We start from the raw sequence: 17,479 nt of genomic DNA on the forward strand, positions 1-17,479 counted from the left end.
ACCCATCCAAACATGGACGCCATGTCCAGACCTTTGAGAACATCTGGAGCATCGTGAAAGCACCAACAGGACTGCTGAGCAGCTGGAACCCTCCATCAGAACGTGGCGGCGTTCCTCAGCTCACAGACCGTTACAGACCGATGGACCTGCTTACTCTGATTACACACCTGAGCCCTGTGTCGTTATGAATAGAACAGCTCATGAGACTTACAGCTCGCTCATGTTTGAGGAGTGATAACGGGTCTCTGTGACGGTCCATGTTTAACACGCACCAATGACTGGACAGGAGATAAGATGCAGGCGGATCGCTGTCTCTGTGTCACCCGAGCGTCACGTGTCACAGTGCAGGATGTCAACAGCAGGCTGTTTCTGCCTGAACAATTCGACAGGCGAGCTTCAATTATAAAACTCGTTTGTAAAATAACCGTGTGAAGACTCTCCTGGTGAGAAAGCCCCGAACGCTTTTAGCAGGAAGACGAGAGGCGAGCAGCGAAGGGGCGGACGGGAGACGAAAGACGGCGGCGCGAAGACGCCCGGAGGCCGTCTCGCTGTCTCGCACATGCTCCGTTACACAAACACAGGTGATTATGAAAGATGTCGAGTTAAAGTAAACCGAAGCTCTGTTTCTTCTAACGATTGTTTGTGCGTTAAAGACTAAAGCTGACTGTGTTCCAGTGTTTGTGATAAAGTCGAGTGGCTGCAGACTCGTTTACTCATAAAATTCATAAAGTTCCTCTCACACTCAAATCCTCTCGCATTAACACGTTTATCTGTGCAGCCCTGAGGCAGTTATTATCTGAAATCAGATCCTCTGTGCCGAGCGTCCCGTCCTGCCTCCATGTTTCTGGTTTCTGCAGGAAAGGAAACGTCTCCCGTTTACTCCATGAGAACGCCGGGATAAGAGGTCAGGAGAGACAGGTGATAGCGAGGACACACACACACACACACACACACACAGACACACAGACACACAGACAGACACACACACACACAGACACACACACACAGACACAGACACACACAGACAGACACAGACAGACACACACACACACACTCACACACACACACACACACACAGACACACAGACACACACAGACAGACACAGACAGACACACACACAGACAGACACAGACACACAGACACACACAGACAGACACAGACAGACACACACAGACACACACAGACAGACACAGACAGACACACACACACACACTCACACACACACACACACACACAGACACACAGACACACACAGACAGACACACACACACACACACACACAGACACACAGACACACACAGACAGACACAGACAGACACACACAGACACACACAGACAGACACACACACACACACACACACAGACACACACAGACACACACACACACACACACACAGACACACAGACACACACAGACAGACACAGACAGACACAGACACACACAGACACTCACACACACAGACACACAGACACACACAGACAGACACAGACAGACACACACACACACACACACAGACACACACACACACACACACAGACACACACACACACACAGACACACACAGACAGACACAGACAGACACACACACACACACACACACACACACACACACACACAGACACACACACACACTCACACACACACACACAGACAGACACAGACAGACACACACACACACACACAGACAGACACAGACAGACACACACAGACACAGACACACACACACACTCACACACACACTCACACACTCACACACAGACACACACACACAGACACACACACACACACACACACACACACACACACACAGACAGACACAGACAGACACACACACAGACACAGACACACACACACACAGACACACACACAGACACAGACACACACAGACACACACAGACAGACACACACTCACACACACACACACACACACTCACACACAGACACACACACACACACACACACAGACAGACACAGACAGACACACACACAGACACAGACACACACACAGACACACACACAGACACAGACACACACACACACAGACACACACACAGACACACAGACACACACACACACACACAGACACAGACACAGACACACACACACAGACACACACACAGACACACACACAGACACAGACACACACAGACACACACACAGACACACACACACACACACACACAGACACACACACACACACACACACACAGACACACACACACACACACACAGACACACACACACACACACACACACAGACACACACACACACACACACAGACACACACACACACACACACACACACACACACACACACAGACAGGTGTAAACATGCATAAATACACTTCCAGTGAACCAGTTTGTTCTTGGCAGGGAACCACGCTACATGTTTTTACAGCAGACTTTAGACCTGAAACATGACACACACACACTCACACACACACTCACACACACACTCACACTCACACAGACACACACACTCACACTCACACAGACACACACTCGGTATCTTAGTGAGGATATCTCCCTGACATAATGCTTTCCCTATCTGCTTACCCTAACCATCATGAGTGAGTGCCTAACCCTGACCTAACTGTAGCCCTGACACTGAAACCACATCATGAGTCTGAGTCTTCACACTGGTGGGACGGGCTGTTGGTCCCCACAAAGATATGTAAACACTAGGGGTGCAATGATACACAAAATTCACGGTTCGGTTCGATACTTTGGTGTCACGGTTTGATATTTTTTCGATACAAAAAAATGTTCATGCCTTTTTAATTTGTCATTTATTAAAATTATAAATATATATTTTAACTCAAAAGTACAGTTTTTAAATTTAATGTTGCTGAAACAACAAAGTAATAAAAAATAATCTATCTGATGGAGAAATCCCTCATCTTTGGAAAAGAGAGTTTATTACAGAGAAATGGCTCTTTCAAAATAAAAGCTCTACTATACTCTTCTTCTGGGCTATATTCTCAGCAGCATATTAAACATATCAGGTCCCCATAAGGAGAATCCTGTGCTAACGGCTGTCTAAATCACTCGGCTAAAGTTTGTAGCATGCTGCTTGTTGTTTTTGTCTTTGCACTAGGATGCTGTCGGAGTAAATGTGCAGTCATATTCGTTGTGTTCCCACTAGTGCTGTCAGCGCTAATCTGAAATGACGTTAACGCCACAACACGGCAAATCTCCGTTAACGAGCTACCGCCAATCGCCCCGTGCGTGGGGCTGGACGGCGTCAACACGTTAACGAGCTAACTGCGCTAACGCACTAGTTCCCACCAATTGAGCATTGCGTGGCACATCCAACATACTGTTTTACTTTAGTCCATGACGCGCTTACCTTCAGGGTCATACGTCACATGAAGACCAAAATAGTTCCAAACGCCAGATCTGAATGAGGGTGGGGGAGGTTCAATTTGCCATGTTGCAAGGAGACCTTAACTTCTGTCTCGCTAGCTTGCGCTGCGCTCAGTGGATCTGTGCTCGACAGTGCAGCCTAGGCGGAGTAGTCGAACACAGATCCACTGAGCGCTCAACACAGACAGCATCGTCAGAAGGAAAGCTGATAAAATAAATTACAAATGTTGTATTGTTTGATACATATGCGTACCGAACCGAAAGCACTGTATGAACGGTTCAATATCGATACGAGTATCGTTGCACTCCTAGTAAACACAGTCACACACATGTGATCCTGTGTGTGTTTTGTCTGCATGTCGCTGGTTCTGGTTTCTGACACTGGGACCTACAGCTGTAAAATTTTGCATGTTTATTGTTTATGTTACATAATATTAAGTGAACGACCCCGAGGGCGTGGGGTCGGGGGAGACAGGAACCCCAAGTTAATAAAAAAGAAACATCCAATCAGGACGCAGGCAGGGCGCATTTAAAGGTTGACCACATGGTTACACACCTCCAGGCTACATTTATTTAAGATGAGTCACAAACTCTGTTTTGCTTGTTTGATGACAGAAATGCTGCGCACGGTCATTTAAAACTAGATGAGATGTCAATAAAGCTGCACACCAAAACAAAGAACCAATCAGAATCGACTAGCTTTGGGTAACCGCTGTAAGAAAGAGGAAACAGTCTCAGAGGAGGTCTGCTGTCACACGAGGCTCATATGACGCAGAGAACTGCAGGTAACAGGTGCATCATGTGACATACAGGGAGCAGTTGCAGATAGCCAACCCTGACACTGACCTCCAGCGCCTGGAACACCGCCCTGCGGTACGAGGCCAGCTTGGTGTAGGAAGCCTGGCTGAAGAACTTGGGGAAGGCGGTGAGGGAGTCCAGCTTGTCTGCAGAAACCTGGAGCAGAGAACACGGCATCAAACACACACGTCCCGCCATCCCGACGCCACAGCGTTTCTGCGCCTCCTCACCTCAGAGAACTTCCCGTCCCCAAACCACTGCAGCCACCTCATGCCGTGGCTGGCCTGCCGCTTGCCGGTGGCTCGCCACGTCACCACGATCCCCGGCCACCACGAGAAGCCTTTGATCTTCCCCCAGACCAGTTCGCCAATCCCGAAGCCCTTGTTGTCCTAAACAGAGACACGGGAGGAAGTGCTGAGTTCATTCACGAGCATCGTCACTTTGTGTTAATTAAAGACGAATCAAAGATTAAAGTCGGGTGAAATCAGTGCGAGACGTTTCGTACAGCAAAGTCTCCTCATCGTGGACGTGAACGTCAAAGCGTTATCAGACGCCGGTCACGTCTGCGAGCATTCCCTAAAGCTGCGGACCTCCCACTTAGTTGGTTTGTAGTTTGACTCTGTTCTGTTGTGGTGCAAATATAATAAAAAAGACTAAAACAAAATGTGTGTTCGTCCACGTCGGCTGAAGACTCGCTGCTTCCTCTGCAGAGACTTCATCACTGATGACATCACAGCCGTTTCCCGGGGCAGCGGCTCTTTAACGAGCAGCTGGTGGAGCCCGGGCCATGTGACCCTTCAGCCCAGCGGGCTGCGTGGATGCTACGCCCCTCTGACGGAGTGGCTCCTCTGAGCTCAGAGCTTCCATCACGAGTTTCCACGTGGACTCCTCGGGTCATTTCCAGCTTCGTTTATTATTCCTGGACTCCACCGGTTCCACCTGATTGGCTGCCCTTCTGTAAAAGTCTAAACAGCAGCCGTACTGCCTCTCTGTGACATCGTACAGTACCAACAGCAGAAAAAAACTGAACAATGAGAAAATAGAAAGCCAGCACAGGTCGCCCTGTGTTTGAAAGTGGCCTTAAAAGGGGAGGAGCTAAATCTTGTTGAAGACAGAGGATGAGAACCGCACTGATCACATCATCACAAACGGGAAGATTTGCACTCATGTGGACTTACGCTGTACTCCTGCTTGGTTTCGGAGCTGGACAAGGTGCTGGTGCTCTGGGCCGAGTCTTTGGAGTCTTGTTCCATGAGCTCCAGTCGAGGGGTCTCCGGGACCCCGCCGGACCCGATCGCAGGTGCCCGAGGATTCCCGGGACACTGAGGGCAGGGAGAGGGAAGGTTGACAGAGGAAGAAGTGGGAGGAAGACCTGTGAGGAGCACAGACTCGACAGCAACAATCATCCTGGAGCTGTGATGAGTCGGCAGCATCATCCCGCTTTGACCAAATATTCAAACACAAAGTAAAATGAATAAAAAGCATCTTTGTTAAACTCTTTTATGAAAGAAGAGAGGATGAAGGAGGAGAAGCGATTCTGCAGGCTGCAAACTGACAGCACCACCGCTACCCCACCCTGAGGTGGATGGATGCGTATCCGTTAACGTTTTGCAGACTTTCATAAATCCAAATATCTTTTTCTGTATTCTAGAAGAAGATCAGCTGCATCTAAGCTCGCCGTGTGGACAACATGTTTTATGTTTTTAACGGCTGCACATTCCCGAGAGTTTACCCGAGACGTGCCGTGCTCCTGTTTGCGGCTCTGTCTGCGAGGCTTGCCGTGTGCGTGCGGCGTCCGGCCGGCCTGGAAGATGGTTCTGGGTCGAGGCGTCTGTCTCAAGCCCTGAGACGCTCCTGAAGACTTGTCCTGCAAAGAGACAAACACCAGACCAGTGTCCCCTCTGCTCTCGCCTAAATCACAGGGCGGTGAAAAGCTCCTACGCGAGAGTCGTACCGAGTCCCAGGTGCTTTCCTCGTCCTCGCGTCTCTTCCTGCTCCTCTTCCTGCTTCCCCTCGAGCACTGGTTACCATCTGTGGCGGGAAGACAACAGATGGACAGAAGGTGAGACAGATGGTCCGAGAGAAACTGAATATTTTCGCGGGACGGCGTCGCTGGGCAGACGGCTGCCAAAGTCAAAGAGCTTAAACGTGACGATTTCGGCAGTTCAACAGCTTCAAGAACAAACACAAAACCTCACACAGCAGAACATAAACATCTCAGTTAAGTGATTAAAAATGCACTAAATGTTTAATAAGTGAAGACGCAGACACGCTGCATCGCTCCGTCAGGCTCCAGGTTCTCGTGACTTTTAAAGAACTGAAGCAGAAACTTAATCTGAAGAAATGCAGCTCATCATCATCATCATCATCATCATCATCATGCTGACAGCAGGAAATCATCGCCGCAGCAGAAACATGAAGTGAAAGTCTGAGAAACGCATGACCTCACTGGCAGCTGTAATCATTCACACATTTTCCCTTTTAATGTGAAGTTTCTGTCCGCAAACACACAGGAAGCCAGCGGACCTTCAAAATAAAGGTCTCACATGAAATAAGTGACGGCGTAAAGACGAGTGGCGTGAGTTACCCTGAGGCGAGGCAGCGTCTCCGTTCTGTTTGGGGCTGAAGGGTGAAGGCGGCTCGGCCGCAGTCAGGGGGCTGTTCTCATTGGTCAGTTCCACTCCGCTGTCATTCTCGGACAGGCCCTCAGCTGGAGGCGTGTCCCCGTTCACCGCTGCCTGGAGACAGAACAGAATCACAAACACTGTTATCTGAGATAAAGCCTCGGAGTGAGGCGGGACGCAGACGAGTGGCAGAGGCGCCCCACAGAGACGCCATCGCTCCATCAGCCCTCCACCCGGAGAGAAGAGAGAGATGATGGAGCTCCACAGAAAACATTTTATTTTACATTTCACTTCCTGTTACCTTTTACTCAGTTTGTCACTGTTATTACCTGAGACTTGGCTGCGGCGCACAGAGTCGATGCTTTCAGGAACCGTAAACGGTAAAAGTTTGGCCTAAAACCAGCGGGAGCGCCGGTGACCAGCAGATGATCAGCTGATCATCTCCAGTGTCAGTTCTTAGTTTTTGGCCCTTACACGTCTTCTTCTCACATGTTTTTAAGGACATGCTGCACACAGAGATATCCCAGGTTTCCAGGTAACTGCTCTTTGGGAATCACCCTGTTCGTCTAAAAAATACTAAACTGTGAGATTTTGACAGACTCTACTAACGAAACAGGAACAGACGATGTGTTGAAAATCTTTGCCCGTGTGTCTGTTATGTGCAGATGCCTTCATAATTAAATGAAAATAGTCCGGCACAAGATCAGCCAAATCAAAGGTTTTGTAAGACCTTCAGAAAGTCTGGCTCCTTGAAACGAGGGCTGGCTCAGGACTTCTGCACAGCACTGTGCTGCTTTGCATTGTTCCAATAAGCAACTTTTCCAACTCCCAGATTTTAAGTTCAGTGACGTTAAAGCCTGAAGTTTGTGACGCGAGCGCACGCCACCCTGACCCTGCAGCCCACACAGGGCTCTGCATGACGACGGCGTGCTTGACGTGCCGACACCAACGCTCCACATTCCCGAAGCCTCAGGTCATACTCAGGCAAACACTCACCGGAGCCTCTGGCCTCACCGCTGTGACGGCTGCCATTAAAGCGTCACGTGACAAACGATTAGCGCGCCTGACACTGAGCTGAGAGCGGGCAGCCGACGCGGTGCAGTCAGGACTTGTTCAGGCTTCTAATCTCCTGACTGCCGCAGACGTTTGGTGCCGTTCCAAGTGGGTCATCCGTCATCTCCAGCATCCAATACGTTAGCTTACTGTCCGTGTCGTACTGCTGCGCTCTGTGTGTGTGTCAGCTGAGACTCTGTGGTCTTGTGGGTCTTGCAGGCAGGTCTGCAGCGTTAAACACAGCCTGGTTACAAGTCCAAACACTGACATGTCAGCAGTTTTCTTTGTTGCTAGCTAAATAAAAGCACTTCAAACAAAAAGCCATCAGGCACGAGGATGTTGTGTAACTACAGTCCAAAGCCTCACTGCCTTTTACGCAGTTTTACTCTTTGATCTGGGAGAATCCACCCACCGTGTTTAGCTTCAGGCCACAGCTGTGTTTCAGGCACAGCTGTTCACGAGCAACACTGACACATCTGCGCCTCCACCTGGGGCGGTGAGAACCACCTCACTGACAGGTGGATGAGCGCCGCGTTGAACGGCTGCTGTCTCATCATACGTGAAGCGAGCAGCGTTCACACAACCTGTAACTTTAAGTGAAACTTTAAGTTAGCTTGTCTTAAAGAGACACCACACAACTGCGGCGGTTACAGCGGGCGTAGTCATAGCGACGCTGTACCGTTGGTGGTTTGATCCCTGGCTGCTCCAGTCCGACCCGACTGTGACATCAGGACCATCGTTTACAGCTGCAGATACATTTATAGACAAACTAAATCATGTCCTCCGCTATGGAACGCCAGGACTGCCATAATGAATTAATTAAATACACCATTAAATAATTAATTAAATGTGTCAATAATTAATTAAAATTGGAATTAATTAATTAAATAAATAGTTATGATATATGTAATTAATTAATTATTGACACATTTAATTAATTATTTATGTATTTCACGTTTTAATTAATTATTGACACATTTAATTAATTATTGACACATTTAATTAATTATTTAATGATATATTTATTTATTTCATTTTGGCAGTCTTGGCGCCTGGCTCTCATCATGAAATAATTTTATCTGTCAGCCTCACCCATCAAACTCAGGGGGCGGGGTTAACGCTGATCGAGTCAAAACCATTGCTTTGGCCTGGTGGCCATTGTTTCTAGCACACAACAACCGGCATGTGGAAGCTAACAGAACTGAGCTTTGAAAAACCCTGTTTGTGTGTTACCAAATACCGTTTTAATATTTTTTTAGCCGAGAATGTAGTGGTTTAATCTTCATGTGTCTGGTCGGTTTGTCAAGATACAGCCTCTTTGCAAAAGTGTTTCGATGATTTCGGAGATGTCGTCCCAGTCTCACGGCAAAGCGTGGGATAGACCCGCTCGCCTCGCAAGCAATCCCACCGACAAAGCGCAGGCCCCGGTACACAGCTGTAGTAACCCCCGCTGACTTCTTTTACTGAGGTTATATTTATCGATGTTTTATTTCCTGATGTTCTTATGTGTCCTACGGGTTTCAGTCTGAATTATAACTAACATTAAAAACATGTTTAAGGAGGAGAGAGAGCAAATAAATCTGTTTAACATCTGATCTTTGGGTTTTTGTTCAGTAATCAGCGTGACCTGTGTATAAACACATAAAAGAGATAACGTTGGTGTTTCCGTCATGTAGTAACTGCTGGCTTTAACTGTACAAAGGTTGTTCGACACTATGAAACACATACAGACTTCATGATGTTCGGCTAATATTTTTATTGTGAATATTAATCATGCTGACCTCGCTCTGTACACCACGCAGCGAGGTCAGCATATCCACGATATCCTCAGCTCCATGAGTTAACACAAAGTTTCCCAGCTGACTATCTAACTGCCAACTATTCCAGAGACGTGAAAATATACAGCATAAAGAAAAGTGTAAGAGACTCAGCAGCAGATTAGAATAACAGTTATACATTTAATAAATCACCAAATGAATCCAAGAAACGAGCAAACCTGAGTTTGTGTTCCCTCAGCTGCAGACTCGCTGCTGTTTAAATGTTTGAAAAGGAAGATTAGATATAAAAAACGTCAAACATAGACTCAGTCTGCCTTCACATTTGATATGAGGCTAGCACGTATAGTGGCCTCAGCAGGCTATTACTGAAATACACGTGCTATATCATAAACTATGATATAAACAGGGAGGTCCTATTAACATGTTTAGTTTTAAAGGACACCTTCCTGCCTTTAGTCTCATTCATGAGCAGTATTAGTTTTCTTCTAACATCCAGAAGTCTGCACCATGTGTTTCATAGTTTGTAACAAGCCTTTGACAGGTAAACATAACATGACCGAAAAAGCAAAAAAAAAAAAAAAAAAAAAAAAAAAAAAAAGAGAGAGAGAGAGAGTGTTGACATAAGAAGAGAAAATGCTCTCAATTATGGAGACAGGCAAATGGTTCATTTATGTTTGATGTGTGTTTATTCCTCCCTAAATATCGTCGGTGAAGTTCGCCATGCATGTCAGATTTTCCTGCGCATTTTTATACCTCTGCCAACAGAGAGAGAAAAAAAATCACATTCTAACAGACAGCTGGTGCTTAGAATACAGTTGAATAACTATTAAAAAACAGATGATATTTAGATGATAGTTCAGTCTAACACATGTGCCAGTGAACCATTAAACGTCTGTGAAACTATGCAGTTATGAAACGTAACTTTAACCTCAGCCAAACCGATTTGCTCAGTTGTAAATAAAACAGCGAAGTAAACGTGACCCGACAGACAGAACCTGAGTGAATGAAGTCCAGCGTTTAACCACTGAGAGCTAAAACTCAGCTGAGGTTTCAAAGCTGTGTGCCGGTGATTGGACATCAGCCGCTGATGAAGCTGTTCGCCTATAAAGTGCTCTGTAAGGAAACGAGCTCCAGCAGCTCTGCGCTCGGGGAAAACACTATATTTACTTATCTTGTGCAGAAAAATGCGCTGACATTGCGTTATATCGAGCACCGGCTGCCCAGTTAAACTGTGACTATCACCAGGTAACTAGGCGTGTTTCTTGAATTAGCAGCAGGTGTTAAACAGCTGACAGATGAGGAGGAGGATGCATGCAGGTAAACTGAGGGTCTGCTGAGCTGATCGCTGGTTTCGTGAGAAAAATGTCAGCTCGTTCTTTATGTTACAGAAGCACAGAGACACAAGACCAGGCGGAAAGAGACGATCGTTCGGTGAAAATGAGAATCTGCGAATGCAACATGTGGAACACGGAGAGTGGAATATGTAAACAAACTGGTTAACGTAACCCCCTCGGTGCACTCTGCATGCTAACTGTTAGCAGAGCTAGTGAAATCTCTGAAAACATCTGAGCACTTTTGCAAACATGTTCTATGTTGACAACCTGACCAGACATACGGCGCGACATTCGCGGCTAAAACACTGTTAAAAGTGTAGCTGGTGACAGAAAAACGGGGTATTTTAAAACTACACCACCACCATTTCTGCCTGTGATTTGATCTGCATTCTGGGATAACTGGCTGCCCCAAGTCTACACAAGCAATCGATTATCTAGGATCGACCTGTTTTGACTTACTTTGCACGGCAACCAATCAAATGTTAGAGAAGCTGCATGGGCAGCGTTAACCCCGCCCCCTGAGTTTGATGGGTGAGGCTGACAGATAAAATTATTTCATGACGAGAGCCAGGCGTCAGGACTGCCAAAATGAAATAAATAAATATATCATTAAATAATTAATTAAATGTGTCAATAATTAATTAAATGTGTCAATAATTAATTAAAATGTGAAATACATAAATAATTAATTAAATGTGTCAATAATTAATTAATTACATGTGTCATAACTATTTATTTAATTAATTAATTCCAATTTTAATTAATTATTGACACATTTAATTAATTATTTAATGGTGTATTTAATTAATTCATTATGGCAGTCCTGGCGTTCCATACTCCGCTTCTCCTTCTTCCTAACATATTCTACATATTTGAGATGTTTAGTCCACCAATCAGAAAACCCGAGGTCAAAAGGTCAAGAGTTCCCATTAGTGGGTTTCAAACTGCCCAGGAAGAACAGAGGGCAGGTCACGGCAGGTTTAAAGGCGCTGAGCAGTAGGTCTCCGAAGGTCTTTTCTTCTTCTGTGTTTTTACTCGTTTTCGGGTGTCTAAACAAATCCTGAGGCTGAAGCTGGTCAGAAGGACGCTGTCACGTTTCAATCAATCACTGCACCGATTTTGAAGCAGATACATAGAAAGCAATGACGGCTCAGGACTCTGTGCTTCATGAAACTGCCGGACAGGACGGCTTATTTTAGGAAAAACAAGGACTCGTGCGCGTTACTGTAAAACTGCGTCACCTGGCTGCCATCGCTTTCTTTTCGCACACGCGACGGCCCATTTACAGCATCTGTGCTTTGCACGACTCCTGTAATTGTTCTAATCGTTATCTCAGACACTGTCACACACTCAGTTAAGGATCTTGGAGTCTCTGGTGCAGGACCAGCACTCCTTTGAAGAGCGTTGGATCCATGACAGCAGATGACTGTATAGTTTTCATTCCAAGGCACACCTGGACTTGTCCCGTGCACACCAGTCTGCTTCGGCACACGGTTTGGAAACCAGCGGTTCATGTAATCCAGCGTGGCATTAGTCATGTATGTTATGAATGACCAAACATTTGGCCTGACTCCACCGTGAGAGGATCGAGGCTTCCAGAACAGCACTGATGGCGTTTCATCTTCTCACTTTGTGCCCAGCTTTGGTGAGAGACACCATCTGACTGGTCACACATATCCAGCTGGTTCATCCAATCACCTGCTGAGCACTCTGATTTGAAAGTGTCTTTGTCTGTTTCCAGCGAGGACTTTACAAAAACATGTTCTGTGTGAGCTTGAGACAGTGCAGAGACTAAAATAATGGAGAACTAACGCTGAGTCTGTGTACTCAGGCATCGGGCATGTTCAGCAGCAGCTGAAGTCAACATCTGACTCAACAAACTACAGCCGTGAAAGAAAAGCAGCGCACGTGACAAATCTGCAGCGCTGGCAGCGAGTCAGGATACAGGAGCGACGAGGAATCCGAGCGGCGAGGACACGACGAAGGTGGGCGGGAATGCTTTCGTTGCTCCTTCTCCACTGTGTGTGTGTGTGTGTGTGTGTGTGTGTGTGTGTGTGTGTGTGTGCGCGCGCGCGTGCGTGCGTGCGTGCGTGCGTGCGTGCGTGCGTGCGTGTGTGTGTGTGTGTGCGTGCGTGTGTGCGTGCGTGCGTGTGTGTGTGTGTGTGCGTGTGTGTGTGTGTGTCTATCCCATGATAGAGCCGCCGCAGTAGCTGCTAGCTGTCTGCGAGGCTGCACCGCAGCTAGGTGGAGCCAAACATTTTATGTGTGAAGAACTTTGGTACTTGTTCTAATAGTGATTTAGTGACAAGGTGCTGCTGTTAGTCTGGATTTAAGCGAATGCAGGCTGAAGCTGCCAGTGTTTACGACCAACATCAGAGTGCAGCCTGCAGCGGAGCAGCAGCAGAAAGATCATCACGACACTTTAGAGAGTCAGAGGAAGAAAACAAGCAGCGAAGGGGAGGAAGAGGAGGGAAGGAGCAGCTGTGAAACAGATGGAAAATTCAGACTGTGCAGAGTTTTTAAGCCAAATGACCACAGTGCATATCTGCATCTGTTTGTGATTGTTAATGCTCGTAAAACAGTGTGTGTGTGCAAGTTTCCACTATAACAAATGAACTCTGTGAACTCGTGAGAAAGTGTGCGCTCAGTGCGGTTTGGAGCAGAAACTGCTGAGACGGCTAAACGAGGCAGGAAAAGTGAAACACGCTGAATCGTTTCAGCTGCTGAGACATTCGCTCACCGAGGTCACGGCGCCGCGTCCTCTGTTGGTTTGTGGATGCATTTATTCCCCAAGAGCTGGTCTCACAGACGCCACGTTAAAAATCACGACATATCCGACCTCACGTCCGGAAATCCATTCATTGTGGCGGGAATGAACTTTGTATAAGTGGCGGGTCAATCTGCTCCATCGCTGCTGCTGTCTGTGCGGTGCCCATTTATTCCACCTTGTGCCCTGACTCCACCCACTAAACGCTGAGTCGGTTTCTTTGTTTGCTTTGTTACAATGAATGAAAACGCTGTGCCGGTAAGTTTACTGACTGGTTTTATTTATTAAATATTAAATATCACTTCCAGAGTCGAGTGATTTTTGTATTTTTGTCCATTCTGGATGTTTTTTGTTACTTTTCTAATTAGACTTAAATTCAGCTGAACTGAACCTTGTCCCACTTCCTTTTGGGACCAAATGAGTTGTTTTGTGTTGTTTATAATAAATATGTACACTCGGGCTCGTTAGTCGAAGCTCCTTCTGATTATGAGCCGTCGAGCTGCAGCCAGGCTCGCAGACACAAGAAAACAACGACGCTGACATTTCGGAGATTTTGATTACAGCATGATAAAGTTCAGCTACTCCACCCTGAAGTAGGTGGTCTCCACCTCATGCAGGACTGCTGCTGATGGCAGCTACCACTCGCACACCAAACAGAACTTTTCAGAAGGACTCGGGCCTGGAGCGAGCAGGAGGCACCGAACGCGTGGGCGGCATATACGACCTACCAGGCGTCAGGGCAGCGGTCGGGGGATCGTCCATGAACAGAAGCTACACGAGCGTTGACGTAGAGACCAGCTGGATTTAATTTAGTCCATCTTTAAACCTTCACCCGCAGATTTCTGGAAGTGAGAGCTGAAGCAGTGTGTGTGAGCTGACGTGGAGTCATCCATCCACCTGCAGCTGCTATGAAGTCCGAGTGGAGCAGACGAGGGAGGAGCAGCTGTTTCATGAGCCTCTGCAGATGTTTCAGCTGCATGAAGACTCCACAGGAGCTCTGTATGTGAAAACAAGACCGGGGAGTCCCTGCTCCAGCCCACCGTGGAAACTGCTTAACCTAACAGCTGGATGAAACAGCACAGCTGGATGTTACGTGGCCCCGGCTCTCACACCGTGCTCCGCATCGCTGACAAACATATTAAAACATAAATGATGACGCTATGGTGTCACAGTCTGACCTAGAGACTCGTTGTAAAAACATCTGGCTGCACGCTTATGTGGTTATACACACTCTGACCCAGCAGCTGGAGCAAACGAAGCTTCTGCTGCTGGCACCAATATAAGAAAAGTGCTTCCTCAGGGACCCTGCAGGACTGAGCATCTCTCTCCTTCATTACTTCTGCTTGTCGGGTCGTGGGGGCAGCAGCCTCAGCAGAGAAGCCCAGACCTCCCTCTCCCCAGCCACCTCCCCCAGCTTGTCCGGGGGAATACCAAGGCGTTCCCAGGCCAGCCGAGAGATATAATCTCTCCAGCGGGTCCTGGGTCTGCCCCGGGGCCTCCTCCCGGTGGGACATGCCTGGAACACCTCACCCAGGAGATCCCCGAACCACCTCAACTGGTTCCTTTCGATATGGATGAGCAGCGGCTCTACGCTGAGCCCCTCCTCAACATGAAGCCCAGGTGAAGTCAGACACTGTCACCAACAGCATGATCCAGGTCAAAGGACCACAGAGCCTTCCTCTCCGCTCTCAGCTACTGAACTCCAGGTGACTGACGCTCTTCGTTAAATCGCTCATTCTGCCTCGTTTAGTTTCACACCAGAACCAAAACACGGCTCGGCGTCGGCCAGGTCAGCGCACACGCCATCATCATCCTCACCGTCCTCCCAAACCTGCTTCCCTGGATATCCGTCAGCCCTGTGCCTCAACAGGAAGTACAAAGCAACGCTTCACTTCCTTTTATGGCCCGCTGCTGTGGTCACCGACGCTTCTTTGAAAGATCGAGCTTGTGTTTACTGAGAGCCGCTCTGGCTGGTGTGACCCCGCGACGCCTCACAGGCTACGTCACGCACATTCCTTGGCATGAAGCAGACTGCCCCGCGGCGCTCCGATGATGCTGTCAAATCGTCTTAGTGACGGCCAGAATGATTAGAAACACCGGGTGGAGCGTTTTCACCAGGGGGGCTGGAAAGCAGCGAAGACCCGCCCCATGCCACAAGTACGGCAAAAACCGAGGCCTCGTATTTCCTGCTTAGGATTAGCTCGGACGTGTGTGCGTTTGTGTTCAACACGTCTACACTGCCGGCGTCATGACCCGCTCCTCCTACCTCCTCCTGTGCAGGGTGAGCGAAGGAGTGCATCCTAATCCAAAAGCCTTTCTCCCCTACGCACACAGGACGGTGCTGAAGCTGACAGCCAGTGACGATGCAACAAATCAAAAGATGCTGACTCACACCACCGCCGAAGTCCCAAAACAAAACGCGGTAAAGAAACCCTGAAATTATTCCCTGAGCAGGAAGTGTTACGGATCAAAGCTGCCCGACTTTCCCTGAATCCCAAAGAGCAGAAAAGAAAAGCTGCACAAACACTCGGAGACGAGAGGAGACGAACGGGTGGAGGAGGTGAAAGTGGAGAAAGAAGAGAAGCAGATGGTGGCGGATCAGTGATGGAGTGATATATGAGTGAAAGACAGGAAGTAACGGACGACAGGAGGAGCCAAGTGTGTGTGTGTGTGTGTGTGTGTGTGAAGTGAATCCATTTGCTGAGCTTATAAAGAGGCCACTGTGCTCCCTCCATCCTTTCCTCCTCGCTTCAACTCCTTCCTCCCTCTGTCCTTCCGTCTCCCAAACATTTCTGGTTTCCGCCTCAGCTGTGTGTGTGTGTGTGTGTGTGTGTGTGTGTGTGTCTGTGTGTGTGTGTGTGTGTGTGTGTGTGTGTCTGTGTGTGTGTGTGTGTGTGTGTGTGTGTGTGTGTGTGTGTGTGTGTGTGTGTGTGTGTGTGTGGCACTGCATGCAGCCTCTCTGCTGACGTGCATTCTCAATTAGACTCATGTAACATGCTGGCGGTCCTGCCCGGGCATCTGCCTTGGCAGCGATACACACTCTCCTTTAAACCCACAGCTGGCTCAGGCAGCAGCTGGGGGAGTGGCCATGACTGTGTGTGTGTGTGTGTGTGTGTGTGTGTGTGTGTGTGTGAGACTCACTGTGGCCGTCATGTTGTTGCTCTTCTCCATGATAGCAGCAGAGTATTTGTTGGAAGGCATGGCGGTGGCGCTGGATTCCCGTGTCTGTGCTGACTCCTTCTCAAACCTGCAGGACAAAAACGTGAGACAGTTTCCGTCAGCGTCACGTCTGCTCGGAATAACGCTCTTCTTCCTCGGGTCCTCGGGCAGCTGGACTTACAGCTGGAGTTCACTGAGACTTTACCAGAGGAGTTAGGGGTGGAGCAAGTCACCTACTGATCGTGAGGTTGGAGGTTTGATCCCCAGTCTGCGCTACTGCGTGTGAATGTTAGATAGAAAAAAGCGTTTGTGTGAAACACATGGTTTTCAGCTTCAACCAGTTAAACCGCCTCTGAGGCGAGCTATTTTAGCCCCTCCCCCTGTCACAGGTAGTGCTGGGCTGCACAGGTGTGGGTCTATCTTTAGTTTTAATCCATCAGAGAGAGATCACACCTCCAGCGATCGAGTTAATTAAACGATCTCCTCACTCTTATTTTGAAATTCCATTCTGAAATACAACAAGCTCAAGTCTTCCCTCCAGGCCGAACCGGTCACCGGTTACCTCGTCGTCGTTCGGAGAGGATCTCAAACTCTCCG

At 48.0% G+C, this 17,479-nt stretch overlaps 1 protein-coding gene across 2 annotated transcripts in view; it reads right to left on the bottom strand.

The window, feature by feature from the left end:
- LOC146645934 (DNA (cytosine-5)-methyltransferase 3B-like) overlaps positions 1-17,479 on the bottom strand; it is a 43,916-nt gene that overhangs the window by 15,552 nt on the left and 10,885 nt on the right. For both annotated transcript variants that reach the window (XM_085394958.1, XM_085394957.1), the window contains exons 2-8: positions 16,865-16,970; positions 6,755-6,905; positions 6,122-6,198; positions 5,900-6,034; positions 5,346-5,489; positions 4,398-4,556; positions 4,216-4,323 (exon numbers count right to left, since the gene is read on the bottom strand). In XM_085394958.1, the coding sequence (XP_085251084.1) occupies positions 4,216-4,323; positions 4,398-4,556; positions 5,346-5,489; positions 5,900-6,034; positions 6,122-6,198; positions 6,755-6,905; positions 16,865-16,970 (880 nt within the window). The remainder of the gene's footprint in view (positions 1-4,215; positions 4,324-4,397; positions 4,557-5,345; positions 5,490-5,899; positions 6,035-6,121; positions 6,199-6,754; positions 6,906-16,864; positions 16,971-17,479) is intronic.

Source organism: Rhamphochromis longiceps, linkage group LG20 (assembly GCF_057381845.1).
Source record: "Rhamphochromis longiceps isolate RC_006_pf linkage group LG20, R_longiceps_female_GT1.1, whole genome shotgun sequence".
NCBI classification, from domain to species: Eukaryota; Metazoa; Chordata; class Actinopteri; order Cichliformes; family Cichlidae; genus Rhamphochromis; species Rhamphochromis longiceps.